Source organism: Oncorhynchus keta, chromosome 37, assembly GCF_023373465.1.
Source record: "Oncorhynchus keta strain PuntledgeMale-10-30-2019 chromosome 37, Oket_V2, whole genome shotgun sequence".
Classification (NCBI taxonomy): Eukaryota; Metazoa; Chordata; class Actinopteri; order Salmoniformes; family Salmonidae; genus Oncorhynchus; species Oncorhynchus keta.
Genome location: NC_068457.1, coordinates 6,926,302 through 6,953,872, shown reverse-complemented (window position 1 = coordinate 6,953,872; position 27,571 = coordinate 6,926,302). Strand labels below are relative to the sequence as shown.

The 27,571-nt window shown below is 44.3% G+C and overlaps 1 protein-coding gene across 4 annotated transcripts in view; it reads right to left on the bottom strand.

Annotated features, from left to right (window-relative positions):
• Nucleotides 1-25,476, bottom strand: part of gart (phosphoribosylglycinamide formyltransferase) — a 29,161-nt gene extending 3,685 nt beyond the window's left edge. Inside the window, exons 1-18 of one of the 4 annotated variants that reach the window (XM_052498979.1) lie at nt 25,357-25,476; nt 22,424-22,573; nt 22,170-22,265; nt 21,309-21,483; nt 20,999-21,110; nt 20,373-20,441; nt 19,982-20,107; nt 19,762-19,849; nt 19,560-19,645; nt 19,066-19,234; nt 14,258-14,489; nt 12,046-12,143; nt 10,008-10,117; nt 9,426-9,624; nt 9,006-9,257; nt 8,476-8,628; nt 5,801-6,004; nt 5,371-5,535 (exon numbers count right to left, since the gene is read on the bottom strand). In XM_052498979.1, the coding sequence (XP_052354939.1) occupies nt 5,371-5,535; nt 5,801-6,004; nt 8,476-8,628; nt 9,006-9,257; nt 9,426-9,624; nt 10,008-10,117; nt 12,046-12,143; nt 14,258-14,489; nt 19,066-19,234; nt 19,560-19,645; nt 19,762-19,849; nt 19,982-20,107; nt 20,373-20,441; nt 20,999-21,110; nt 21,309-21,483; nt 22,170-22,265; nt 22,424-22,573; nt 25,357-25,447 (2,575 nt within the window). In that variant the 5' untranslated portion in view covers nt 25,448-25,476. Of the gene's footprint in view, nt 1-5,370; nt 5,536-5,800; nt 6,005-8,475; nt 8,629-9,005; nt 9,258-9,425; nt 9,625-10,007; nt 10,118-12,045; nt 12,144-14,257; nt 14,490-19,065; nt 19,235-19,559; nt 19,646-19,761; nt 19,850-19,981; nt 20,108-20,372; nt 20,442-20,998; nt 21,111-21,308; nt 21,484-22,169; nt 22,266-22,423; nt 22,574-24,642; nt 24,754-24,820; nt 24,990-25,356 lie in introns of those variants that run through there. The other 3 variants (XM_052498980.1, XM_035754923.2, XM_052498981.1) reach the window with 3 other exon arrangements.
• Nucleotides 25,477-27,571: the final 2,095 nt, after the last annotated feature.

Genomic DNA, 27,571 nt, shown 5'->3' with positions numbered 1-27,571 from the left:
GACTCCGCTGTCCTGGCGTCGTGAGGGAGTTTGTTCCACCATTGGGGGCCAGAGCAGCGAACAGTTTTGACTGGGCTGAGCGGGAACTGTACTTCCTCAGTGGTAGGGAGGCGAGCAGGCCAGAGGTGGATGAACGCAGTGCCCTTGTTTGGGTGTAGGGCCTGATCAGAGCCTGGAGGTACTGAGGTGCCGTTCCCCTCACAGCTCCGTAGGCAAGCACCATGGTCTTGTAGCGGATGCGAGCTTCAACTGGAAGCCAGTGGAGAGAGCGGAGGAGCAGGGTGACGTGAGAGAACTTGGGAAGGTTGAACACCAGACGGGCTGCAGCGTTCTGGATGAGTTGTAGGGGTTTAATGGCACAGGCAGGGAGCCCAGCCAACAGCGAGTTGCAGTAATCCAGACGAGAGATGACAAGTGCCTGGATTAGGACCTGCGCCGCTTCCTGTGTGAGGCAGGGTCGTACTCTGCGGATGTTGTAGAGCATGAACCTACAGGAACGGGACACCGCCTTGATGTTAGTTGAGAACGACAGGATGTTGTCCAGGATCACGCCAAGGTTCTTAGCGCTCTGGGAGGAGGACACAATGGAGTTGTCAACCGTGATGGCGAGATCATGGAACGGGCAGTCCTTCCCCGGGAGGAAGAGGAGCTCCGTCTTGCTGAGGTTCAGCTTGAGGTGGTGATCCGTCATCCACACTGATATGTCTGCCAGACATGCAGAGATGCGATTCGCCACCTGGTCATCAGAAGGGGGAAAGGAGAAGATTAATTGTGTGTCGTCTGCATAGCAATGATAGGAGAGACCATGTGAGGTTATGACAGGGCCAAGTGACTTGGTGTATAGCGAGAATAAGAGAGGGCCTAGAACAGAGCCCTGGGGACACCAGTGGTGAGGAGACAGATTCTCGCCACGCCACCTGGTAGGAGCGACCTGTCAGGTAGGACGCAATCAAGCGTGGGCCGCGCCGGAGATGCCCAACTCGGAGAGGGTGGAGAGGAGGATCTGATGGTTCACAGTATCGAAGGCAGCCGATAGGTCTAGAAGGATGAGAGCAGAGGAGAGAGAGTTAGCTTTAGCAGTGCGGAGCGCCTCCGTGATACAGAGAAGAGCAGTCTCAGTTGAATGACTAGTCTTGAAACCTGACTGATTTGGATCAAGAAGGTCATTCTGAGAGAGATAGCGGTAGAGCTGGCCAAGGACGGCACGCTCAAGAGTTTGAGAGAAAAGAGAGAAGGGATACTGGTCTGTAGTTGTTGACGTCGGAGGGATCGAGTGTAGGTTTTTTCAGAAGGGGTGCAACTCTCGCTCTCTTGAAGACGGAAGGGACGTAGCCAGCGGTCAGGGATGAGTTGATGAGCGAGGTGAGGTAAGGGAGAAGGTCTCCGGAAATGGTCTGGAGAAGAGAGGAGGGGATAGGGTCAAGCGGGCAGGTTGTTGGGCGGCCGGCCGTCACAAGACGCGAGATTTCATCTGGAGAGAGAGGGGAGAAAGAGGTCAGAGCATAGGGTAGGGCAGTGTGAGCAGAACCAGCGGTGTCGTTTGACTTAGCAAACGAGGATCGGATGTCGTCGACCTTCTTTTCAAAATGGTTGACGAAGTCATCTGCAGAGAGGGAGGAGGGGGGATTCAGGAGGGAGAAGGTGGCAAAGAGCTTCCTAGGGTTAGAGGCAGATGCTTGGAATTTAGAATGGTAGAAAGTGGCTTTAGCAGCAGAGACAGAGGAGGAAAATGTAGAAAGGAGGGAGTGAAAGGATGCCAGGTCCGCAGGGAGGCGAGTTTTCCTCCATTTCCGCTCGGCTGCCCGGAGCCCTGTTCTGTGAGCTCGCAATGAGTCGTCGAGCCACGGAGCGGGAGGGGAGGACCGAGCCGGCCTGGAGGATAGGGGACATAGAGAGTCAAAGGATGCAGAAAGGGAGGAGAGGAGGGTTGAGGAGGCAGAATCAGGAGATAGGTTGGAGAAGGTTTGAGCAGAGGGAAGAGATGATAGGATAGAAGAGCAGAGAGTAGCGGGGGAGAGAGAGCGAAGGTTGGGACGGCGCGATACCATCCGAGTAGGGGCAGCGTGGGAAGTGTTGGATGAGAGCGAGAGGGAAAAGGATACAAGGTAGTGGTCGGAGACTTGGAGGGGAGTTGCAATGAGGTTAGTGGAAGAACAGCATCTAGTAAAGATGAGGTCAAGCGTATTGCCTGCCTTGTGAGTAGGGGGAAGGTGAGAGGGTGAGGTCAAAAGAGGAGAGGAGTGGAAAGAAGGAGGCAGAGAGGAATGAGTCAAAGGTAGTCGTGGGGAGGTTAAAGTCGCCCAGAACTGTGAGGGGTGAGCCGTCCTCAGGAAAGGAGCTTATCAAGGCATCAAGCTCATTGATGAACTCTCCGAGGGAACCTGGAGGGCGATAAATGATAAGGATGTTAAGCTTGAAAGGGCTGGTAACTGTGACAGCATGGAATTCAAAGGAGGCGCTAGACAGATGGGTAAGGGGAGAAAGAGAGAAAGACCACTTGGGAGAGATGAGGATCCCGGTGCCACCACCCCGCTGACCAGAAGCTCTCGGGGTGTGTGAGAACACGTGGGCGGACGAGGAGAGAGCAGTAGGAGTAGCAGTGTTATCTGTGGTGATCCATGTTTCCGTCAGTGCCAAGAAGTCGAGGGACTGGAGGGAGGCATAGGCTGAGATGAACTCTGCCTTGTTGGCCGCAGATCGGCAGTTCCAGAGGCTACCGGAGACCTGGAACTCCACGTGGGTCGTACGCGCTGGGACCACCAGATTAGGTGGCCGCGGCCACGCGGTGTGGAGCGTTTGTATGGTCTGTGCAGAGAGGAGAGAACAGGGATAGACAGACACATAGTTGACAGGCTACAGAAGAGGCTACGCTAATGCAAGGAGATTGGAATGACAAGTGGACTACACGTCTCGAATGTTCAGAAAGTTAAGCTTACGTAGCAAGAATCTTATTGACTAAAATGATTAAAATGATACAGTACTGCTGAAGTAGGCTAGCTGGCAGTAGCTGCGTTGTTGACACTACACTAATCAAGTCGTTCCGTTGAGTGTAATAGTTTCTACAGTGCTACTATTCGGGGGCTAGCTGGCTAGCTAGCAGTGTTGTTTACGTTACGTTGCGTTAAAAGAACGACAATAGCTGGCTAGCTAACCTAGAAAATCGCTCTAGACTACACAATTATCTTTGATACAAGGACGGCTATGTAGCTAGCTATGTAGCTAGCTACGATCAAACAAATCAAACCGTTGTACTGTAATGAAATGAAAATGTGATACTACCTGTGAATGCGACCGGGTTGTTGAATACTATTCAGTAGACGTTGGCTAGCTGTTAGCTGTTAGCTGTAGGCTAGCTAGCAGAGTCTCCTACGTTAAGGACGACAAATAGCTGGCTAGCGAACCTCGGTAAATTAAGATAATCACTCCAAGACTACACACTCTAAACTACACAATTATCTTGGAAACAAAGACAGCTATGTAGCTAGCTAACACTAAACTAATCAAGTCGTTCAGTTGAGTGAATAGCACTACAGTGATGCTAATCTGTGGGCGTTTGCTAGCGTATGCTAGCTGCTGGGCGAATAGCAGTGAAGGCTACGTTAGGGCGACGAAATACGATAATTATGCAATTATCTCTGATACAAGGACGGCTATGTAGCTAGCTAAGAAGAAATTGCTAAGATTAGACAAATCAACCGTTGTACTATAATGAAATGTAAAAAAAAAAAAGCGTATTTCTCTTAAATGTTGTGCACAAATGTGTTTACATCCCAGTTAGTGTGCATTTCTCTTCTGCCAAGATAATCCATCCACCTGATGATGATTAAACAGCACGATCATTACACAGGTGCACCTTGTGCTAGGGACAAAAGTCCACTACTATAAAATGTGCAGTTGTGTCACACAATGCCACAGATGTCTCAAGTTGTGGGAGCGTGCAGTTGGACATTCCTTCAGTCAGCATGCTAACAGATATTTTGCCAGACAATTTAATGTTCTATTTTCTACCATAAGCCGCGTCCGTCGTTTTAGAGAATTTGTCAATATATCTAACCAGCCTCACAACTGCAGACCACATGTATGGCGTTGTGTGGGCAAGCGGTTTTCTGACGTCAATATTGTGAACAGAATACCCCGTCCCGTGGTGGTGGTGAGGTTATGGTATGGGCAGGTATAAGCTATGGACAACAAACAATTGCATTTTATTGATAGCAATTTGAATGCAGAGATACTGTGACAAAGTCCTGAGGCCCATTGTCGTGCCATTCCCCCACCACCTTATGTTTCAGCATGATAATACACAGCCCCATGTCACAAGGATCTGTACATAATTCCTGGAAGCAGAAAATGTCCCAGGTTTTTCCATGGCCTGTATACTCACCAGACATGTTCCGTTTATATTTTTGTTCGGTATAATAAATGGCACAATAGCCTAACATTACTTAAAATTTTAAAACGTTTTTCAAAGTGTTTCTTGCACAGAGATCCTCTGGCCAACTTTATCACTCAAACTCTCATGTTGGATTTCTCTCTAGTTACGCACATGCGCAAAAGGGATTTATTTAAGTAATAAGGCCCGAGGGGATGTGGTATATGGCCAATATAGCACGGCTAAGAGCTAATCTTACACGCGGCGTGCCTGAGTCGGGGTATATTGGCCATACATCAAACCAGAGGTGCCTTATTGCTATTATATACTGGTTACCAACGTAATCAGAGAAGTTAAAATACATGTTGTGTCATACCCGTGGTATACAGTCTGATATACGATGGCTGTCAGCCAATCAGCATTCAGGGCTATGTACAACAGGTATGACAAAAAAATAGCCCTTAGTTGTAATATATTGACCATATACCACACCTCCTTCCTCCTTATTGCTTAATCATAGCAGTCAAAACAAGTTAACTCGACATCCATTGATGGAAAATGATCTGACATTCTTAAGCTCACAATTATTATTTTGATGAAAAAAACATTTTGTTTCTTAGCCTTGGAAAAACACATTTAGTTTCTTAGCCTATGTTACAAATTAAGCAGATATTCCTTCATAATTTGCTCGATAATGTTATGGAAAAAGTGTTCATTGGATAAATGTGGCAACTTCTCTTGCTGCGATAAACTATTGGGCGGGGCTAGTTTTCAGGCCTTGTGGGTGGGTTGAGGGGTCATTGGGGCTAGAAATGTTTGCTTGACCTAGCAACCCATCAGTATATAGCCAATTCTGCTACTGAGATCTGATGAGAGCATGCACGCGCATCACTTGAACATGTTTGCTTGTAATAAAAAAAAAAACAATGTTATACACATCTGTTGACACATGGCAGTGTTTTCAATTTCAGAAAGTGACACACACCATACACAACACTAACCTGTGCCTGAGATGAGGACGCCCACCCTGGTCCTCTTGCGGGGGACGGTGCTACTGCTGTCCCCTTGAGATGCTCCGTTCTGCATGGGCCCCAGGTCTACTACACAGGGAGAGGGGCCTAAACGCAGGCTGTGCTTCAGGTTCCTGATCACCACCGGCTCGGCCCCTTCACACAAACAAAACTCAGTAAAATTACAAAGATGAATACCACCAAGCGCTGTGTGAGTTAACTGTGTGCACGCACGCGTTTGAACCCATCAACACAAAAATGACATTTAATGTGAACATCTGAAGAGCATTTCCTCATTAACAAGATTGATTCTATGCAACATACAGTTTGTTTCCTTATCGGCCTGGGAGTGTACAGAACCCATCATTCCTGTAGCATCGTTATGAGTTTTACTACGCATACTTTAGCTCTAGTCTCTCACCAGGCTGCTTGTGGGCCAGCGAGCCCACGATCCACGCATCCTCGTGGGCTTGGAGCTTCCTCAGAACACTCTGGGCATCCGGAAAGGCCACCACCAGCACGGCCCCAAGGCCACAGTTGAAGGTGCGCCCCATCTCCTCCTCGCACAAGCCCCCCTCCTCCTGGAGCCATGAGAACACAGGAGGGATGATCCAACGGGAGGCGTCTGGGTGGGATAAAGCACACAGAGCAGCTCACACACGCATTCAATATGAAGTAAATACCAACCGCAGTTTAGGGCTGACCCCAATTAGTCGACTGGTTGATTGTTTGGTCGTTAGGCTGTTGGTCGAACAAGATTATTTAAATCGAGCAGTAACACAAAAACATATTTACAACCATCTCAGTGAACTAATCGATTGCGGGGGCCTAGACTAAAAGACAATTTATGCTTGAGCTGAAAGTGTGGTCGGAGGCTCAATTGCAATTACGGAGCCTCCAGAGGCATGCATTGGCCAATTTGAGCTCTGTACCGCATCGCCATGCACCTCACAAATTCTTGTAACAATGTTGAGGGCTCTGTATAGCTCCACATTGACATGATTGGTTGAAGGTAGGTGGGGGCGGTACTTCCTGTATAAATACAAGCTCAATTCCTTGACCACAACATGAAGCGCAAGAAGCAACTTCTGCTGAGGCCATATCACTGTAAATGCTGCATGCCCACTGTAAATGCTGCACGGCCCATGTAAATGCTGCACGCCCACTGTAAATGCTGCACGCCCACTGTAAATGCTGCACGCCCACTGTAAATGCTGCATGCCCACTGTAAATGCAGCATGCCCACTGTAAATGCAGCATGCCCACTGTAAATGCAGCATGCCCACTGTAAATGCTGCATGGCCAATGCAGATGTTAGATTGACCATGCACCCAGATGAACAATGCACTTTTCCCTCCAGAATGCGCTTTCCCCGTCCATTTTTTTAGGACTTCATTGTGTGAATTTGTTTGCCTATAGCAATTCCCCATGACATAAAATCACTAGTACATTTACCGTTAATTCCTCATCTACAATCTTACAGTAATTAATTTCAATGCGTTCCATATTAATATTCCAGTCTTCCTGTTATCATTGTCGGAGTGGACACATTGTTTGCAGAGTGCACAACCTATGCTACACTTGTGAGAAACAAGTTAAGGTTTATTTCATTCTATTTATGAGTTTTAGTCAGTGTCTTTCGTTTGGTGCACTCCTGTCAATGTTGAGTAAGGACGCGCACACAAAGGCTTACAGGCTACCTGGCCTGTGCGTAAATGTAGGCAAATAAATGTGCCGATTTGGGGATCTGATAGTATTTCTGATTGGCTTAAAACGCACCACCACTAATGATCTGCGGAGCTTCTCAAAGTAATGTTTTCTTCACCTCAAAACAGCAAGCAAACAAAGTCTGTAATTCTCAAAGGATGTAAAAACAATAGTTCCTCAATGGATTTGAAAAATCTTTCCTGTGCTCTCTTTCGATAACCATGTCATGCACTGAACCAATGGAAACGTCATAAAATAGGCCTACCTAATTACTTCTTATTAGTGCTCGACTGAAATAGGTATGATACTCATTTTGGGCACTGGTACCGTTTACATTTTAGGTGCAAGAGCTCCACAATGCTTTTGAGCTAATATTCTATAGGAGTAACTGGAGCTCAAGCAGTAGAATATTTGAGGTGTCGGTACTCCGCTCCAGTGAGCTCCTGTCCAAGTCAAGCGCTGCTTCTTATCCTTTGCTTTGCGCAAATAGCCTGCAGCTGTGTCTGTCCCGAGCTCACTGGCGCTGGAAACTGAGGCCCCAGAATATTATACAGCGTTTTAAGTTTGCGAGAGCAAGTTTCAGGCCAGGCCCAAGTTAATAGATGATACAATGTTTCAAGTTTGTTGCAGTCAGGTCATGTGTAACCAATGTGATTTATAGGATTTTTTTTAAAACCCTGATATTTTCTACCTGCAGGCTGCAATGTTTATTTGTTGGCTTTATACATGGTTACATATTTGTACATAGTTGGCAATAGATATACAATTTTTAGTTTTGTATCATTTACATAGAATTTTGATTAACCACATGACAATGACTGAGATAAGACGATGATACAAATTAAACTGTTTCACAAAAATGTGCATATGAAAACCATAACTGGGGCACAGATAGGTAAAAATGGTAAGATAAATTGGCATTCCACATGAGAAAAGTTTCCGACTTCTCTTGTAGCCTATTACTGGCACTTCAGGAGAGTAATGGCAGAATCTGCAAAAGTCAGCAGGAGCGGGAGGGGAATAGTTGGTTCAGGTTATGGTTTTTTGCCTTCTGGTTATCTAGATCTCTGGCACTCGAGGCATTTGTCTTATTTCAAACGGTAAGCATCAGACAATCTCAATGCATATAGTTGATTTAATTAAACCAAATATGGTGTGTCTATATACAGAAAAATACATGTTAAAACATTTTAACTAATCGATTGGTCGAAAGAACAGACAATTTTCAGTCAACTAAGATAGTTTTGTCGGAGACGGCCCTACCACAGTTAGTACAATTCAAAACAGCACCAGGTATCCGATATGGACAACCGTTTCATCCTCATATACATTGTTTACCACTACACTTTAAAAAGCAAACATGGGCAATAAGAAGCGTGTTTCTCTCACCCAGGTCAACGGACAGTTCCTGAGGCAGCACTCGGGGGATGTTCTCCAATAGGCCGCCCCCAGTGATGTGGGCATAGGCCTTGATGGCGCCGCTGCGCAAGATTGGCAGGAGCAGGCGGCTGTAGATCTTAGTAGGCGTCAGGAGAACCTCGCCTGACAATTAACATGGGGAAGACTTTAGACGGGGAAAGGGGACATCTACAGGGAATTACTTTAATTATGATACATTGGATTCATAGAGCACTTTTCTAGGACCCAGATAAACTCTACAATAATACAATTGAACAGTACAGTACAAAATAAGACCAATAGAGGCTGGGATAAGACCACTAACAGGCAGGAAGATAGTACAAGGTAAGACATCTTACGCAGATGAACCCTATTTAACGGAAAATATAAATGACCACAAAACTGTCCATTTACCTCCTTTCAAGAGAAAGTACAGGAGAAGAAAGATTGGGCAGACACACCCAGAGAAATTCTCCCTCAAAGAAACATGCGTAAGAGCTTGTATGATCTCATTAACCTACCCACGGTTTGTCCAGGTTTCCCGAAAGGTGCAGGGGAGCTGTAGGTGACTCCTGCCCTCTCCAGGACCTTCCGAACCAGGCTGAATCCATTGCTGTGCACCCCCGAGGAGGCCACCCCAATGAGTAGGTCCCCCTCGCAGATGTCCCCCAGCCTGGGTAGCAGGGCGCCCCTCTCCACCGCCCCAACACAGAACCCTGCCAGGTCGTACTCGCCGGGGCCGTACACGCCAGGCATCTCCGCAGTCTCCCCGCCTGGATGAACGAATGGAAAAACGCACAGTTGATCAAACACACATACATGCAGTTGCAAATGTGCACGCACACACAATGTAGAACCCAGAAATTGATGTGCACACACACACACCCCCATCCTTGCATCTTAATGATGACGTCAGATTGCTCCCCCCCCCCCCTCCTCACCCAGCAGAGCGCAGCCCGCCAACCCGCAGGCCTCGGCCACGCCCCTGATCACAGCGGAGGCCACGCCCACATCCAGACGGCCACAGGAGAAGTAGTCCAGGAAGAAGAGGGGCTCCGCCCCCTGGGCCAGCACATCGTTGACACACATGGCCACCAGGTCCTGTCCCAGGGTGCTGTGCTGCTGGCATGCCTGGGCAATCTAGAGAAGGCAGAGGTGAAGTCATGAAGAGGTTGTAGGATCTTAATGTCTTTGTGATTCCTGGCATAAACTCTCCTCGCCTGCTTAAAACACATTAGCGAAGGAGGTCTAAGGGTAGGGACCTTGGACCTTCTCCGCCAACACAGCAGAGGCGGCAGCAAGAAGATGGGATGTGAGGAATCACAGTGTAATTGAGAGACAGCTAAAACATATGCACACGATCCTACATCTAACTTTGCAACGCCAAAAAGACGGATAAAAAAAGAACAAAAAGCCTGTACCTGGAATATGATGCTCCCTAGCTTTATTCCAGCACCAAAACATGCAGTGTGGCTGGCTGCAATGTTTCATATACAGTTTCTGTTTTGAGAAGTTATGCATACCGTGAGCTTGGTCCCTACTCCGTCTGTCCCAGACACCAGGATGGGGTCGATGAAGCCTGCAGCTTTGAGATCAAAGAGCCCGGCGAAGCCCCCCAGCTCAGCGTTACACCCTGGTGGACAGGAGGGGAATAAAAGCAACTGTTTACACACACTCCCTGGTCTTTTACAACTGAAGAACACATCGGGGAAAAAAATAATACACCAATTAAAAACATGTAAAAAAAGAAAAAAGAAACATCTGGTTGATATAAAGGTAACTGGCAAAATAAAGGAAACACCAACATAAATTGTCTTAATAGGGTGCTGGGCCACCACGAGACGCCAGAACAGCTTCATTGCGCCTTGGCATAGATTCTACAAGTGTCTGAAACTCTATTTGAGGGATTCAACACCATTCTTCCACAATAAATTCCATCATCGGTGTTTGTGGGTGTTCAATTGGGTTGAGATCTGGTGACTGACACGCACACTTTAAACCCCCTATGTTCCTTTGAGACCCCTCTATCAAAGTCACAGATCCCATGGTTTGAAAATTTAAATGGGCAACCAGGCATTTTTATACATGACTATAAGCATGATGGGTTGTTGATTAACTCAGGAACAACATCTGTGTGGAAGCACCTGCTTTCAATATACTTTGTATCCATCATTTACTGTGTTTCCTTTATTTTGGCAGCTACCTGTATGTCTTAAATAATTAACTAAAATAATCAATCCATCAATCCGTCCGTCCACCCATAGGTAAACTCAGGAGAAAAAAAGAAGAAAGAAATGTCCTCTGTCAACTGCATAGATTTACAAAATCAAAAGCAAGTATCTGGTGTGGCCACCAGCTGCATTAAGTACTGCAGTGCTTCTCATGGACAGCACCGGATTTGCTAGTTCTTGCTGTGAGATGTTACCCCACTCTTTCACCAAGGCACCTGCACGTTCCTGCGTTCCTGGACATTTATGGGGGGGTCCAACAGGTCCTAGATGTGCTCAATGGGATTGAGATACAGGCTCTTCGCTGGTAGGAAATCAGCCATACTGCTCATTCTGTGCGTGGTGGCATTGTCATGCTGGAGGGTCATGTCAGGATGAGCCTGCAGGAAGGGTACCACATGAGGGAGGAGGATGTCTTCCTTAGTCCTCGGTGACCTTCATTGCCTACCGTCTGTAAGCTGTTAGTGTCTTAACGACTGTTCCACAGGTGCATGTTCATTAATTGTTTATGGTTCATTGAATAAGCATGGGAAACAGGGCTTAAACACTTTACAATGAAGCTCTGTGAAGTTATGTATTTTACGAATTATCTTTGAAAAACAGGGTCCTGAAACTTATTTTTTTGCTACGTTTATATTGTAGAAAACTAATTAAAGCTTCCTGTAGCAATGTGTTTGTAGTTCAAATCAAGAAAACGGTTCCAAATTCTGTTTTAGTAAAACTGTAGCGATGGCACTGTCTACAGGTACAGTATTTGTTAAAGCCCTGGGCACTACAATAAATCACTTTATCATCGAACACCCAGATAAAGTAGACAAGACAAATAACCTAATTTCTTTCCTCAGGTTCATTTCACAAGGGAAGGAAAATAATTTACCTTCTTGAAGCTTTGTAATTACTTGGATGAGGTGAAACCATGATAGGTTGACTGAGAGACTGCTTTGGTGCAGAGCATGTAATGAAATGCCCAATCCCAAACTGACCCCAAGCATCTTGTCACTCTAAAAAGAGGCTAGGCAGAGGTTGCCATAATGCTTTTACCAGTGTTGCCCAGCCATTCTACTTATTTGTTCAATTCCAGTACCAGAACACCTGATTTAACTAATCAGAGGCTTGATGATTAGTTGACCTGAATAGTTCAGAAGGTGGAATTGGAACAGGCAGTGTACTCAGCGAGATTTGGGAAACGAATCATATATCCAATCTTACACCGATCATTACAAGTAGATAGGTATGAGTTTGGGAAAGCACTGCAGCTCTCCAGGCTGTCTAGCTAGTGGCTCAGCTGTAGCTGTTCTGATTAACAGCAATGAGAGGGGGTTGACGTCATTACCTGAGCGAGAAGTGGCCTTGGCAAATGGCTTGATCATGTCTACCAGTCGATTTCCCGCGGCGATGTCCACTCCGCTGTCCTTATAAGTTAGGCCTCTGCTGGGGGAGCGACACACAGCAAGGGTCATTGGGAGGTCGTCTCACCATACCCTATCAGGCTAGAGCTATTTGCCCTCTACCAATGGCAGAGTGACGCAACAAGCTATTGTCGGTCTATGTCAAATCAGGTGGTCCCTCAATTCTGCTTCTACCTCACATTACCAGATAGAGTTAACTCATACGAATGTAAAAAAAAATACTGTCATGTATAAGAATGACTTTGGGTTGACTATCTACAAATGTTTCTCTTTCCGAAGTCCATCGACCCATTCTTAACAAGGGGTACAAAAGTAATGTGCTAGCTAGGCCAACCTACAATTTGATGCAGGTTACAAGGATAACGTCAGCCAAGGCGTACACCAATCCAACATAAATATCTAGGAACGTTCTTCAAATACGAAAACAAAAAGTCAGACTGGAATTCTACACGATAACAGTATACAGAATGAAATGAGACTAAACTATCTATTGGAATGTGAGAGTTTAGGCCAAATCTACATGTACAGTTGAATTCGGAAGTTCATATACACCTTAGTCAAATACATTTAAACACAGTTTCACAATTCCTGACATTTAATCCTGTCTTAGGTCCGTTAGGTCCGTTGTTTAACTTGGGTCAATTGTGTCGGGTAGCCTTCCACAAGATTCCCACAATAAGTTGGGTGAATTCTGGCCCATTACTCCTGACAGAGCTGGTGTAACCGAGTCAGGTTTGTAGGCCTCCATGTTCGCATACGCTTTTTCAGTTCTGCCCACAATTTTCACAATTGAGGTCAGGGCTTTGTGATGGCCACTCCAATACCTTGACTTTGTTGTCCTCAAGCCATTTTGACACACCTTTGGAAGTATGCTTGGTGTCATTGTCCATTTGGAAGACGCATTTGCGAACAAGCTTTAAATTCCTGACTGATGTCTTGAGATGTTGTTTCAATATATCCACAATTTTCCATCCTCATGATACCATCTATTTTGTTAAGTGCACCAGTCCCTCTTGCAGAAAAGCACCACCACAACATGATGCTGCTACCCCCGTGCTTCACGGTTGAGATGGTGTTCTTCGGTTTGCAAATCTCCCCCTTTTTCCTCCCAACATAACGATGGTCATTTTGGCCAAACAGTTTTGTTTAATCAAACCAGTGGACATTTCTCCAAAAGGTACGATCTTTGTCCCCATGTGCAGCTACAAACCGCAGTCTGGCTTTATTGCAGTTTTTGAGCAGTGTCTTCTTCCTTTCTGAACGGCCTTTCAGGTTGTCAATATAGGACTCGTTTAACTGTGGATATTGATACGTTTGTACCCATTTCCTCCAGCATTTTCACAAGGTCCTTTGCTGTTGTTGTTTTCACTCCAAAGTACGTTCATCTCTAGGAGACAGAACGCGTCTCCTTCCTGAGCGGTATGACGGCTGCGTGGTCCCATGGTGTTTATACTTGCGTACTATTTTTTGTACAGAGGAATGTGGTATCTTCAGGCGTTTGGAAATTGCTCCCAAGGATGAACCAGACTTGTGGAGGATCGACAATTTTTTTCCTGAGGTCTTGGCTGATTTCTTTTGATTTTCCCATGATGTCAAGCAAAGAGGCACTGAGTTTGAATGTAGGTCTTGAAATACATCCACAGGTACACCTCAATTGACTCAAATAATGTCAATTAGCCTATCAGAAGCTTCTAGTCATGACATTATTCTGGATTTTTCCAAGCTTTTTAAAGACAGTCAAACTTAGTGTATGTAAACTTCTGACCCACTGGAATTGTGATAGTGAATTATAAGTAAAATAATCTGTTTGTAAACAATTGTTGGAAAAATGACTTGTGTCATGCACGAAGTAGATGTCCTAACCGACTAGCCAAAACTACAGTTTGTTAACAAGAAATTTGTGGAGTGGTTGAAAAATGAGTTTTAATGACTAACTTAAGTGTGTATTTAAACTTCCGACTTCAACTGTAAACATCAGACAGACAGAGGTAGACTTCGTCTAGGGTGAGCCAATACTACCTCCTGTCAATATGTACTCAAACAAAATGTTGGGTTCTAACATTAAGATGGTCAAACTATTACAGTGAAATGAACGAGGAGTGTTTGTGTGTTCAGTGCATGTCCACCCACACACACCTGTGCTGGGTGAGGTGGGCGATGCCTCGGTGACCGATGTCACGTCGGTACACGGCTCCCGGGAACCCCACGGCAGCCACACCCCGATTGGCTGCGTGCAGGGCCATCTCCAGAGACGACCTAACAGCAGTGACAGTGAGGACACGCCCCCCGCTGGAGACAACACCCCCTTCCTTCAGCGACGTGCCGGCGTGGAACACCTGCACCCCTGTCTCCTCCACCTGAGACAGACCTGAGAGAGAGTAGAGTGATGGAGAGAATGAGAAAGACAGAGGGAGTGTGGATGAGAGGTAGAGAGGGGGGGAAGAACACAGGAGATAAGAGTCCCTAATCTCCCCCTACTTTAAATCAGTTTTATGCGAATATTCTAAAAAATCTGCATAAATAAAACCATGCATTTTTCCACCAGAGTTACATTACCATAAAAAGCTGTGCATTATGACAGTGCACGTAAAAGTAACTTCTGCGGTCAAATTCCCAAGTACCAAATAGAAGTTAAGAGTTTCCATTGCATTTTCAACTCAATTGATGGTTGTGTCACAATAAAAGTGTATATATCGAATGGGCGCACACTGGTCTTGACACAGATACACAGATACAGTGCTGGTATAACCTACACAAGATTATGGAGGAGAGAAAAAAAAAAAAAAAAACGCATTATTTTTGTCGTACAGCGGCCAAGAATCAATTATCATGTTAACAGAATATAATATTTATTGGAAAGGAGAATCAAGCTTATCACTGTGCACTTTCACCACCCTGTGAAGTTCATCACTTATTCCAACTTTTTCACTCAGGGGTCCCCCTTCCGGCATTATTGATATCTGGGCTAAAAAACACTGGACATTTTTGAAAAGTTATAAAATCGCTCTAAGGTATGCAATGACTGACAAGAGGAACTGATGATGCACTACCCAATTTCCACCTTATGCATTCTACTACAACTTTCAAGAGCAAATTTAAATCCGGACTGAGTTCCTTAAATTATATACAGTACCAGTCAAAAGTTGACACCTACTCATTCAGTTACTTTTTTATTTATTATTGTAGAATAATAGTGAAGACATCAAAACTATGAAATAACATACGGAATCATGTAGTAACCAAAAGAAAAAGTGTTAAATTAATATATTTTATATTTGAGATTCTTCAAAGTAGCCACCCTTTGCCATGATGATAGCTTTGGACACTCCTGGCATTCTCTCAACCAGCTTCAAGAGGTAGTCACCTGGAATGCAATTCAATGAACAGGTATGCCTTAAAGTTAATTTGTGGGTTCTTTCTTTTTAATGCATTTGAGTTGATCAGTTGTGTTGTGAGGGGTGGAATACAGAAGATAGCTATTTGGTAAAAAAAAAAAAACAAGTGCATATGAAATGGCAAGAACAGCTCAAATAAGCAATTAGAAACTACAATTCATCATTACTTTAAGACATGAAATTTAGTCAAACCGGAAAATTTTAAAGTTTCTTCAAGTGCAGTCGAAAAAAACCATCAAGCTCTATGATCAGGGATGCAAACTGGTGAGGGCCCAAAAAGGTGAGTTTGTTTTTTTGCATTGAAAAATACAAAACAAATCCCTTCTAGGGGGAAATGCAGTTTAACTAATCAAACAACAAAGAATATGATCTGCCTGATCAGTCTGTGTGTAAAATAAAAAGTGGTTAATGTGAACCTGACTCACTGCTAAAAATGGTAAAGAATGCAATCCAATGTTATTTGTTCCCTCGACTTCACTGCCAATGACACAAGTCTTGAGAGTAAAACACACTGATATTGAAGTTAGCCATGACAGCCTTTATAATAGAACACTTGTGACTACACACACACCTAAATATTGCACTTGGGAACAATACATACTAAATTGAACGAAACAGACATTCTGTTTTATCTCTATTATATAGTGCCCAGTATAGTAGACATCGATCAAGTGCACAAGGCTACATGGTGAACGTTGTTTTTGCCCACAGAGTGAAGAATTAAATAATCCCCCCCCCCGCCCACACACACACGTGTTACTGTCAAGTTCAACACAAAATATCTTTAGGCTACACTGCACATTGTACACTTTCTGACTGTGGACATCTGCTCTACAATGTGCCAGCAGAGTATGATACACTTTGTTGGCATAATTGATCTCTTTCAGGCAGAAAGTACACCTGGCATACCCTTTATACCACTGTATTGAAAAAGTGAGAAAGAGGGAAAGTGTGGTGTTCCTCTCAACTCTATAGTGGCATCCAGCTTAACCTCTTTGGGATAGGGGGCAGTATTTTCACGTCTGGATGAAAAGCGTGCCCAAAGTAAACTGCCTGCTACTCAGGGCCAGAAGCTAGGATATGCATATACCATATATGGTAGATTTGGATAGAAAACACAAAAGTTTCTAAAACTGTTAAAATAATGTCTGAGTATAACAGAACTTATTTGGCAGGAGAATCCCCGAGGACCAACCATCCAGGAAGAAAATAATTTGAGGGGAAACTATTTCTATGGGAAACGTAATTTATGAGGCAACTTGTTGCAGTTCCTATGGCTTCCACTAGATGTCAACAGTCTTTAGAAATTGGTTGATGTTTTTCCTTTGAGAAATGAAGAAGTATGGCTGTACTTTCTAAGTGTCAAGCCAAGTGGACTCTTGTTTGGTGCGCGCGACCTGGAGCTTGCTCCACTTTGATTTTATCCGCTATTGAACACAGTATATTCCGTCTTAAATTGTATCGATTATTTACGTTTTAGGATACCTAAAGTTGGATTAGGAAAGTTGTTTGAAATGTTTGGACCAAGTTTACAGGTAACTTATTAGATAATTTGTAGTCATGTTGGGCGAGTTGGAACCGGTCTATTTCTGAATCAAACGCGCCAAAATAAAATTGACATTTTGGGGATATAAAGATGAAATTTATCGAACAAAATGACCATTTGTGATGTTTCTGGGACATATTGGAGTGCCAACAGAAGAAGATCTTCAAAGGTAACGTCTAGCAGTAACAGGTGTAAGCCAGGCTCGGCTCCAGCTATACTTGTTTAACAAGCAACGCCTCATTTCCACCTACGGTAATTCTCTCATTAACAACATACTGTAAAAGGAAAACATTAGTTCACAGATAGTAGTTTGTTAGCTAGTTAACATTTCACACAGATTGTTATATCTTGAAGAACGGCAAGGAGTCGTATAACGTTACAGTACCAGGACACCTACAGGACCCGATGTCACAGGAAGGCCAAAAAGATCAGCAAGGACAACAACCACCCGAGCCACTGCCTGTTCACCCCTCTATCATCCAGAAGGCAAGGTCAGTACAGGTGCATCAAAGCTGGGACCGAGAGACTGAAAAACAGCTTCTATCTCAAGGCCATCAGACTGTTAGCCAGCACTAGCACATTAGATGCTGCTGCCTATAGGAATAGACTAGAAATCTCTGTCCACTTTAAGGAATGGAGCACTAGTCACTTTACTGTTTACATATCTGGCATTACTCATCTCATATGTATATACTGTTTTCTATACTATTCTACTGTATCTTAGTCAGTTCAGCTCTGACATTCGTCCATAGGTACACAACCGTTCAAAAGTTTGTGATCACTTAGAAATGTCCTTGTTTTTGAAAGAAAAGCAATTTGTCCATTAAAATAACATGAAATTTATCAGAAATACAGTGTAGACATTGTTGATGATGTAAATGACTATTGTAGCTGGAAACGGCAGATTTGTTATGGAATATCTACATAGTCCCCATTATCAGCAACCATCGATCCTGTGTTCCAATGTCACGTTGTGTTAGCTAATCCAAGTTTATCATTTTAAAAGGCTAATTGATAATTAGAAAACCCTTTGGAATTATGTTAGCACAGCTGAAAACAGTTGTACTAATTAAAGAAACACTCAACTAGGTTAAAGGAGGACAGTTTTATTATCTGGAGCATCTGCATGTGGGTTCGATTACCGGCTCAAAATGGCCAGAAACAAATAACTTTCTTCTGAAACTCGTCAGTCTATTCTGGTTCTGAGAAATTAAGGCTATTCCATGCGAGAAATTGCCAAGAAACTGAAGATCTCGTACAACGCTGTGTACTACTCCCTTCACAGAACAGCGCAAACTGTCTCTAACCAGAATAGAAAGAGGAGTGGGAGGCCCCAGTGCACAACTGAGCAAGAGGACAATTACATTACAGTGTACCGTTTGAGAAACGATGCCTCACAAGTCCTCAACTGGCTCCTTCATTAAATAGTACCCGCAAAACACCAGTCTGAAAATCAACAGTGAAGAGGTGACTCCGGGATGCTGGCCTTCTAGGCAGAATTCCTCTGTCCAGTGTCTGTTGTTTTTCTTTCTTTTTATTGGCCAGTCTGAGATATGGCTTTTTCGTTGCAACTGCCTAGAAGGCCAGCATCCCGGAGTCGCCTCTTCACGGTTGAAAAATATCCCAACTTGCGTAGCGCATTTAGTTTTGCCAACATTTGGAAAGTTCACTGACAAATGTGCCGTTTCCATCAGGCCTGCTGTAACAGTTTTTCATCCTACATGTACTTCACTCACATTAAAGGGTTGGAAGGAAACCTGGTTAATGTTATGTAATTAGTTGATAGTCGAAACCGATGCTGAACGACCAACCGGACAGCAAATCTGTTCCAAACGGGAATATTCACTAGGATAAAACGGGAACCATTCGAAAAGAAGAGGTAAACGGAATGAAGCGTGGAGGAATTTGTCCAATGGAAACGTATTTCCGGTGCAAAACACTTTGCAACAGTGGGATTAATGAATACACCCCAATCAAGTAGCAATCGACAGAAGCGTACCTACCAGTGATTGCGACACCTTTCTTATAGGAGCCGGGGTAGCCAGGGCTGGCCATGACCACAGTAACTGCAGACATGTCCTGGTGCCACTCAGGTGGACTGGATGCCAACTTCCCCTCCAGGGTGCTCTGGAGAACCTCATACAGGTCACTCTTCAGCAAGGGCATCAGCACCTGGAAAAAGGTCACGTTTAATAGGAAGAAAATATTTTAATTTAGAGTGAAGAAAATATTTTAATTCAGAGTGAAACGGGAGGTAATACTGGAATTTCCGTTTTCCCACTACAAAATGGTTAGGTACGGTTTGCCCAACTGAACATGATTCAGGCTAGATCGAAATTGTCCCAATAGGCACAGATTAAGGACCAATTCATACTGCATTTTTCTTAACCTTACCCATTAGTGCAGTACAAGTGCAAAACTTGACTTATCAGCTCCATGATGATAACATAGAGCAGTGACATACCAATAACACATGCTCACACACAGTTTTACCAACCTGACACTCTGGGTCGCCGAAGCGACAGTTAAACTCCAGGACCTTCAGCCCCTGCTTTGTCAACATCAGCCCAGCATACAGCACACCTTATAGAGGATGACAACATGTAAACGAGTGAGACAAATAAAAGAGAGGGGCACTATTTTGCACCCCTTTCATTTCCACTCAATAACCAGTGTGCTGCCTGCAGTTCATTACTCACCCACATAGGGGGTTCCCTCCTCCTTCATGCCATCCACAGTCTTCTGGAGGACAGTCTCTCTGATCTGCTGCAAAAGCTCCTGAGTCACCTGGACACAAATGGATGTTTGATTGACAGACAGAAGAGAAACAGATGGACAGACAATAGCATGTTGTGCACAGGGAGAGCGAGAGAGTCGTACACATTCAGAGCAATGTGAGACAATGGTCGGTGGTTGTACCTGGGGGGTGGGGCAGTAGGCCCCCATGCCGCCCGTGTTGGGGCCCAGGTCCCCGTCCTGCAGGCGTTTGTGGTCCTGGGCCGGGGGCATGGGGGACACACTGCAGCCATCACTGAAACACAGACACTACACAGGGAAGGAGACAGAAAGAGCAAGTAGTTAGTAAATGCCAATAATGGAACTGCATATTGAATTGTCGTCAGGGTACATACAGGCCGACATTTTACACAACCAAATGGCAGTGAGCAAAAATAACCATAACATTTTAAATAGACATGGAAAGCACATAATCCAATGTATTCTTTGCATCTGTGCTATTTTGCATGACGAAATGTTGCCCACTGTGCATGTAAACGTGGGTATTTCACAAGAAAAAGGACCGGACACTCACAGACACTTCTTCTCCCTCCAGTAGTTCCTCCACCACCACAGTCTCCCCGGCAGAGCCAAATGTTTTGTCCTGCAACACACACACACAAACCTTCTTTAAAATGGGAGCTGGATTTGTCAAGTCGTGCCGAATACAACTGGTGTACAACTGCCTGCTTACCAGACCTTCCCAACGATGCAGAGTTTAAAAATATAAAATAGTAACACAAGAGGAATAAAATAAAGTACACAAGAACAGAGCTATATAAAAAGGGAGTACCAGATCAATGTGCAGAGGTACGAGGTATTCCAGGTAGATATGTACATGAAGGCAGGTTAAAGTGACTAGGCATCAGGATAGGTAAGAGTAAAATACAGAACAGAGTATCAGCAGCAAATTATGAGTGTAAAAGTTTGTGTTGTCGGTATGCGTATGTAGTGTGTGAGAATATATAGTCTAGTGAGTGTGCATAAGTGACATCTCTCCCAAAAGAACAACATTCAAGGCTGAGCAACATTCTTATGAAAACTGCTGTACTGAGGCACACACACATACCATTTGTGACAATCAAGAGAGGATAGACTGTGGTATTCTAACTATTAGGGTAGGAAATGCAAAACTAACTTTGGGTCACTTTGAAACTATACCTTCATTATGTCCAGCACAGCCTGGCAGGCCTCCTCCTGATCCTTGGCCACAATGACACCCTTCCCTGCAGCCAGGCCGCTGGCCTTCACCACCAGAGCAGGAAAACTGGCCCTGGGGTTAGGGGTTAAAGGTTAGAGAGCCACAGAGGCAGGGTCAATTATATTTCAGTTCAGGAGATGGGTAGAAATTCATCTCACATATAACACATTGATGAGATGACAGACTACCTGGACTTGTCCAATTAGAAACACTGTTTTCCATGAACATGACCCCATCTCTCCAACAACTTCCCCCCACCCCAGTACTGACGTGCGGATGTAGCTGCAGGCCTCCTGGGGGTCGGTGAAGGAGCACCAGTTGGCTGTGGGGATGCCGTGACGGTCCATAAAGGCCTTGGAGAAACTCTTACTGGCCTCCAGCTGGGCAGCCTTCGCCGAGGGGCCGAAACACGGGACCCCTGCCGCTTGCAAGTCATCTACCATGCCTGGGGGGGCAGAGAAGAATGATGCCTCCTGTGTCTCCTGACCCCTCCTGTCTCAGCCTCCAGTATTTATGCTGCAGTAGTTTATGTGTCGGGGGCTAGGGTCAGTTTGTTATATCTGGAGTACTTCTCCTGTCCTATTCGGTGTCCTGTGTGAATCTAAGTGTGCATTCTCTAATTTTCGCCTCTCCTTTCTCTCTCTCTGAGGACCTGAGCCCTAGGACCATGCCCCAGGACTACCTGACATGATGACTCCTTGCTGTCCCCAGTCCACCTGACCGTGCTGCTGCTCCAGTTTCAACTGTTCTGCCTTATTATTATTATTATTCGATCATGCTGGTCATTTATGAACATTTGAACATCTTGGCCATGTTCTGTTATAATCTCCACCCGGCACAGCCAGAAGAGGACTGGCCACCCCACATAGCCTGGTTCCTCTCTAGGTTTCTTCCTAGGTTTTGGCCTTTCTATGGAGTTTTTCCTAGCCACCGTGCTTCTACACCTGCATTGCTTGCTGTTCGGGGTTTTAGGCTGGGTTTCTGTACAGCACTTTGAGATATCAGCTGATGTACGAAGGGCTATATAAATAAATTTGATTTGATGACGGTCAACTTGGCATTTCCTTTGTACCTGTACTGTTTCAGAAGGCTGAATATGAAATGGGGAAGATAAGGATGTGTGCCACTCACCTGCTGCGAGAGGCACCTCGGGCCCTACCACCACCAGCCCCACGCTATGCTCCTTACAGAACTGAGCCAGGATGGAGTGATTACTCACAGACACCTCTGTGCAGAGGGGGGAGAAGAGACACACACAAATTTCAGATGGAACGGAGTGGCTAAGAGCTTTTCTTGATCATACGATTCCTGGTAATGTCAGATGACCATAAAAGACCTCAAGACAGATCATGATATGAAACAACAGTTATGCGTGTCCTTCTCACCAGAGTTGGAGATCTTTCCACAGTTGGCGGTGCCAGCGTTCCCTGGTGCCACCAGGACCTGCTGGATGTGTGGTGACTGTGCCAGCTTCCATGCCAAGGTGTGTTCCCGCCCACCACTGCCAATCACCAGCAACCGCACTGCCATGGCAACTGAATGACAGGTAGATGGAAAAAGCAATCACACAACATACACACGTGATCAAATCACATCACCGAACCAGGAGGGTGCTCAGTAAGACAACATCGGGGAACTTTCAGACATAAATATATTCTGAAGAACAGACATGCTTCTCTAACATGTAGAATAAAGAAACTTATCAGCTCTATACAACATATTTCTATCTGCACCCTTCTGATTTCAACCCAGGTTAGTCACTGGGCACTAACAGCGACAGTAAATAAAACAGCTTCTCAAATGACTAATTTATCATCCATAAAGGAAGCTATTTAATTGCATGTGAAAATTGACCTATGGTGCAGGGAAACTGCAAATGAGGACCTTACCCAAGGCCTCATCACCAGGCTGCTGTGAAGGATCGGTGACCTTTTGCTGGGGCCTAGCATTTAAATCCCTGATTCATACATCACATTTGTTGGGACACTGCCACCCATAAAAATCTGTCTCCAATTAGTTGTCATTGTCCAAGAGCCCATTCTGTGTAGGGACCCATTAAAAACGGTGTAATTTGCATTAAAAAAAAAAACATTTTAAGCAACATATCATGTATCAGTGTGTTAATGACAGTAGAAACAGGTTGGGGGGGGGGGGACTAACGTGTACAACCCCGTGCTCAGAACAGAAAGACATAGATCAGGGATGGGCAATGGGCAGCCCAAGAGCCTCGGATCAATTTCCAAAATGGGGAACTATGTCGGGGTCTCAACTTACTGTTGCGAGTTAGAATAGACAAGGTGCAATACCCACATTTGGTTATGGATCAGCAGCTTTTTCTTCTTACATCAGTCACTGATAGTCAATTAGACCACGTCAGCAACATTTTTTTTGGGGGGGGATTGCTGAATTAGAAGGCCGCTAAAAACTGTCGAATTAACAGCCAGTGGGCCCCCATTGATTTTGTTGGTCAGTCTCACTCAGATTTCATATAAAAACAAATCTGCAACCATTTCTCTCCACCGTCAACAGGGGAGCCGGTGGGGTGGGTACGGGTATGCAGACCGTCGAGCAACTGTGCCCATCATTGAGTTTTTGGTGGCCCCCCACCCGCATCTAAGTTTGCTATCACTGTTGTAGATGGCCAGTATTTGGGTTGAAGAAGTGATGGGCATGCCTTTGCCCCAATCAATACTCCCCACAAACAAACAAACCAGGGGCTCAGAGTTTAAACCAGTCCTATCTCCCATCTTACCGGGCAATGTTCAGCTGCCAAATGAACGTTGCAGATAGAAATGTGTGAATAGAGCCAAGGTGCTTTCTTATTCTACATATCAGAGAGGCTGTTTGATCTACATTGACTATTTCTATCTTAACTTTCAATTAGGGATCAGTTGCCAAATTAACGTCAGAATTTACTTTTCATGGCAGGTTAGGAGAACTTAAGCCGCAGGCTTGGATAATTAACTTAGGTGTTAAGGTTAGGAAGAGGGTTAGGGTTAGCTTAAATGAAATAAATAACATTTTTTACGTTACATTTCACAAAAGCTGGATCTTTTCTAGCCATGACCCCCTGGAATGGCCTATACGCCTACTGATACAATTCCCGAGGAGTATGTACATCAGCAAACTATCAAATATGAGCTTTCACAGAGATAATGTGTGTAGCATGACGCGCGTGGTTCCCAATTAGTCGACGAGCTCCCTTTGATTGGAAACACTCACTCATGTGACTCACGAGGCAATGGGGCTATGCATTTACAGAGGTTTGAGAACTTTTGAAGAGATCATTTTATACATTTTAGTAAATTATTGCCCGCAGCGCATCGCTTGAAAATCAGCACAATTGATGCAACCAGTACTAAAAACACAGGGTGGACAAGGAACTTTTTGTTACAAAGTTTGCTGACCAGTGATGGCAGAATGAGCCCACTGACAATTTAACATGAGGGTGGAATGGCTCCACAAGCTAAGTTAAAATACGTAGTCAGATAACTAGCTGCAGTTGTAGCTAACTACAGCTTTTGAGTTTCGCCACACAATCGATTGCTAATTTCATTGACGTAGTGAAATATTTGCAGCCACATGCAAAAATACGAAAAATCACCCTCTTTCGCAACGAGCCGTGTTCTTGTAGTTTTACCGAGGTACTGAAGCCAACTCCCCCAGTTGATTCCAAATTGTAATTAGCATCACGATGGTAAAACTTCGACTCGGTGACCACACGCGCAACACTTCAAGTTCTCATAAAACAACTTAGATGAAGTCTATTAAAGCAAACTCACATGTATCTTGTGTAGTGGCGAGTTAGTATTTTTTTGATGACAGAGCCCACGTCCAGATGTACTTTCCTTGCCCACAGCAAGGGGAGACTACCCTGTGTGCACGCGGGCCGTAAGCACGCGGGGTATTGCAGCGTTAAATTACTAGTCGAAACTAGCAAACTCGTACATTTTCGACTTTAAACTGGTCTGGCTATACAGGCGCCGCAGTCAACCTGTTAACAAGACGGACTTTTCCTAGTTGCAACTAGTACTTGAACGCAGCATATCAACTCTCAAATCACGTGGACCCAATATGATACGCAACTGTGTTTGTTTAGCTTTTAAACGCGGGTCAAATAATATATAGATGTAACTTCTATAGGCATTTATTTAGGCAGTGTCTAGTAAAATGTCTTAAGATAGTGTATAATGTGCATATCAAGTTTTGTTTCTGTAAAACATGTGTTAACTTCCTTAGCCTCTTCATTCAAAGAATCATGGGAGTTGTAGTTTTGGGTCAAATCTATATTTTAAGCATGTCGAGCAGGGGTATTCACCTCTTAGAGGCGCTGCATGGTCAATCTGAATCCTGCATTGGCCGTGCAGCATTTTTGACGATATGGCCTTTGCAGAAGTCAGGGCATTCATACATCTTTGTTGAGCAGAACTGTTGTGAAGGAAGTTGTCAAGGAAGTACATTTTTGTTTATTTAGGACCGCCCACCCTCACCTACTGTCAGCCAATCATGCCAATGCAGAGCTTTTTGGACCCCTCAGCATGTTCAAATCCAATTTATGCTTGATCAAACAAATGTGGTCAGAGGCGCCATATGGATGGTACGATGCAATTGGCGAACCTCTGGGGGAATGCAGAGGCCACATTGAGCTAATTACCGCATGGCAGTGTTCCTCTCAAATGTGTTAATAATGCAGATGACTCCATATAGCTCTGCATTGACATGATTGATTGACGGTAGGTCCTGTATAAACACACTCATTTCCTTGATAACTTCCTTTTCAACAGCTCTGAGCTGTGCTGCAAAGCAAGAAGTATGAATGTCCCTAGGCGCACACCCCGATACAATTATTTTGTGTAGAGGTGCTGACTAATGGCAAATAAACTGTAAGCTCTGAGAGAACCACATTTAGAGCAGAAAGTTAATTCATACCTCCCCCCACAGGCATGTGCATCCATGGAAACCTGCAGGATTGTTGAAGATGATGTAAGTGACCTACTGAAAGACAAACAGAAACACAAATCCTATGATAACCTGAGTAGAGACGAGAGAATGGCTCTTAAGGACTTTACAATCAGATCCTTCAATTATCATTAAAAAAATGAGACCGGAGGAATTTGTATACAAAACAAATGTGACCATGTGAATGAATGTCACCAACAACAATCTAAATGTGACTTCTATCATAAACTGAATTATGACCCTACCCTAGAATTCCAGCATAATATCACATCCACAGTGGAAAGCTGTTTGGAATCAGGACAAATCACAAAACAATAATGTGAATGTGTGAAATTTCCTTAGATAAACTTTTTATATAGTCGCTAAAATACTCAAAAAATGATCTCCTCCCCCAGGTAGACCCATTGTAGCTTCATTTAACGCTGTGACGTCCAATATTTCTAAGTCTGGAACACCACATTAAACCGATGGTTGAGAATCTACCATCTTACATCAAATACAAGAGACTAGTCACATGATCTCATTGATAGAGGGCTTAAGGATACCAGAGGGCACCTTGCTGGCCACTTTTGATGTGGAGCTTGTACACTAATATTCCACACACTGGAGACTTGCAGGCGCTGCAACACTTCCTTCAGCAGAGACCCTTCACTTGCTTCATCCATTGATTGCCTTGCAACTCACTGAATTGGTATTATCCAATAATGACTGTCTTGGTGTCAGAATTTTTCCTTCAAATCCTGGTTGTAGCCATGGGCTTCCACTTTGCCCCCAACTATGCAAACCTGTATGTGGGACAAATTGAGGAAGCACTCATTTACAAAACAGAGACACACACCCTACTTTGTAAAACACTCCTATGGAAGAGATACAAAGATGTCTTTGCGCTCTGGGAAGGAAGTCAGCAGGAACTAAATTAATTCCAAACTCCGCTAAACAAGAGCTCTGAATACCTCAAATTCCCCATGCAGACTGATGAGAGAAAAATAAAACTACCTGCATTTATGGATCAAAGAGAGTGATGCATTACACACAGAGTTATACACAAAAGGCCACAGACCGCAATACCCTGCTGCGTGCGGGTAATAATAATAATAATAATATGAATACCCTTCCCCTCAAGAATGGTCTACCATACAGCGAGCTACGCAGGGTTAAATTCATCCGTGGCCACCAGTCAGATTTTGACAGCAATGCTAAGAAAATGACAGATACATTCAAAATGAGAGGCTACAAGGACAAAACCCTTGATGCTGCAATAATGAACATCTCAATCTCTCAGTTTGCTAAAAAACTAAACCGAAGAAGAAAAACAATTCACCAGTCTGTGTGTTCAGAGAAAATGAAAGCGAGTAATCTATCTCATCACCTGTTCATGTGAGAAAGCCTACGTAGGACAAACGAAAAGACAAGTAAAATAACGCATTGCTGAACACCGCAGCTCAATCAGGTGTAAGAATACTGACTATCAAGTAGCAGCTCAATTTGAAGCTAAACATCCTCTCCCATCAAATACACAGGCATTGAGCATGTTCATCTACCTAGGAAAGGAGATAAAACTACAGATCCTACTA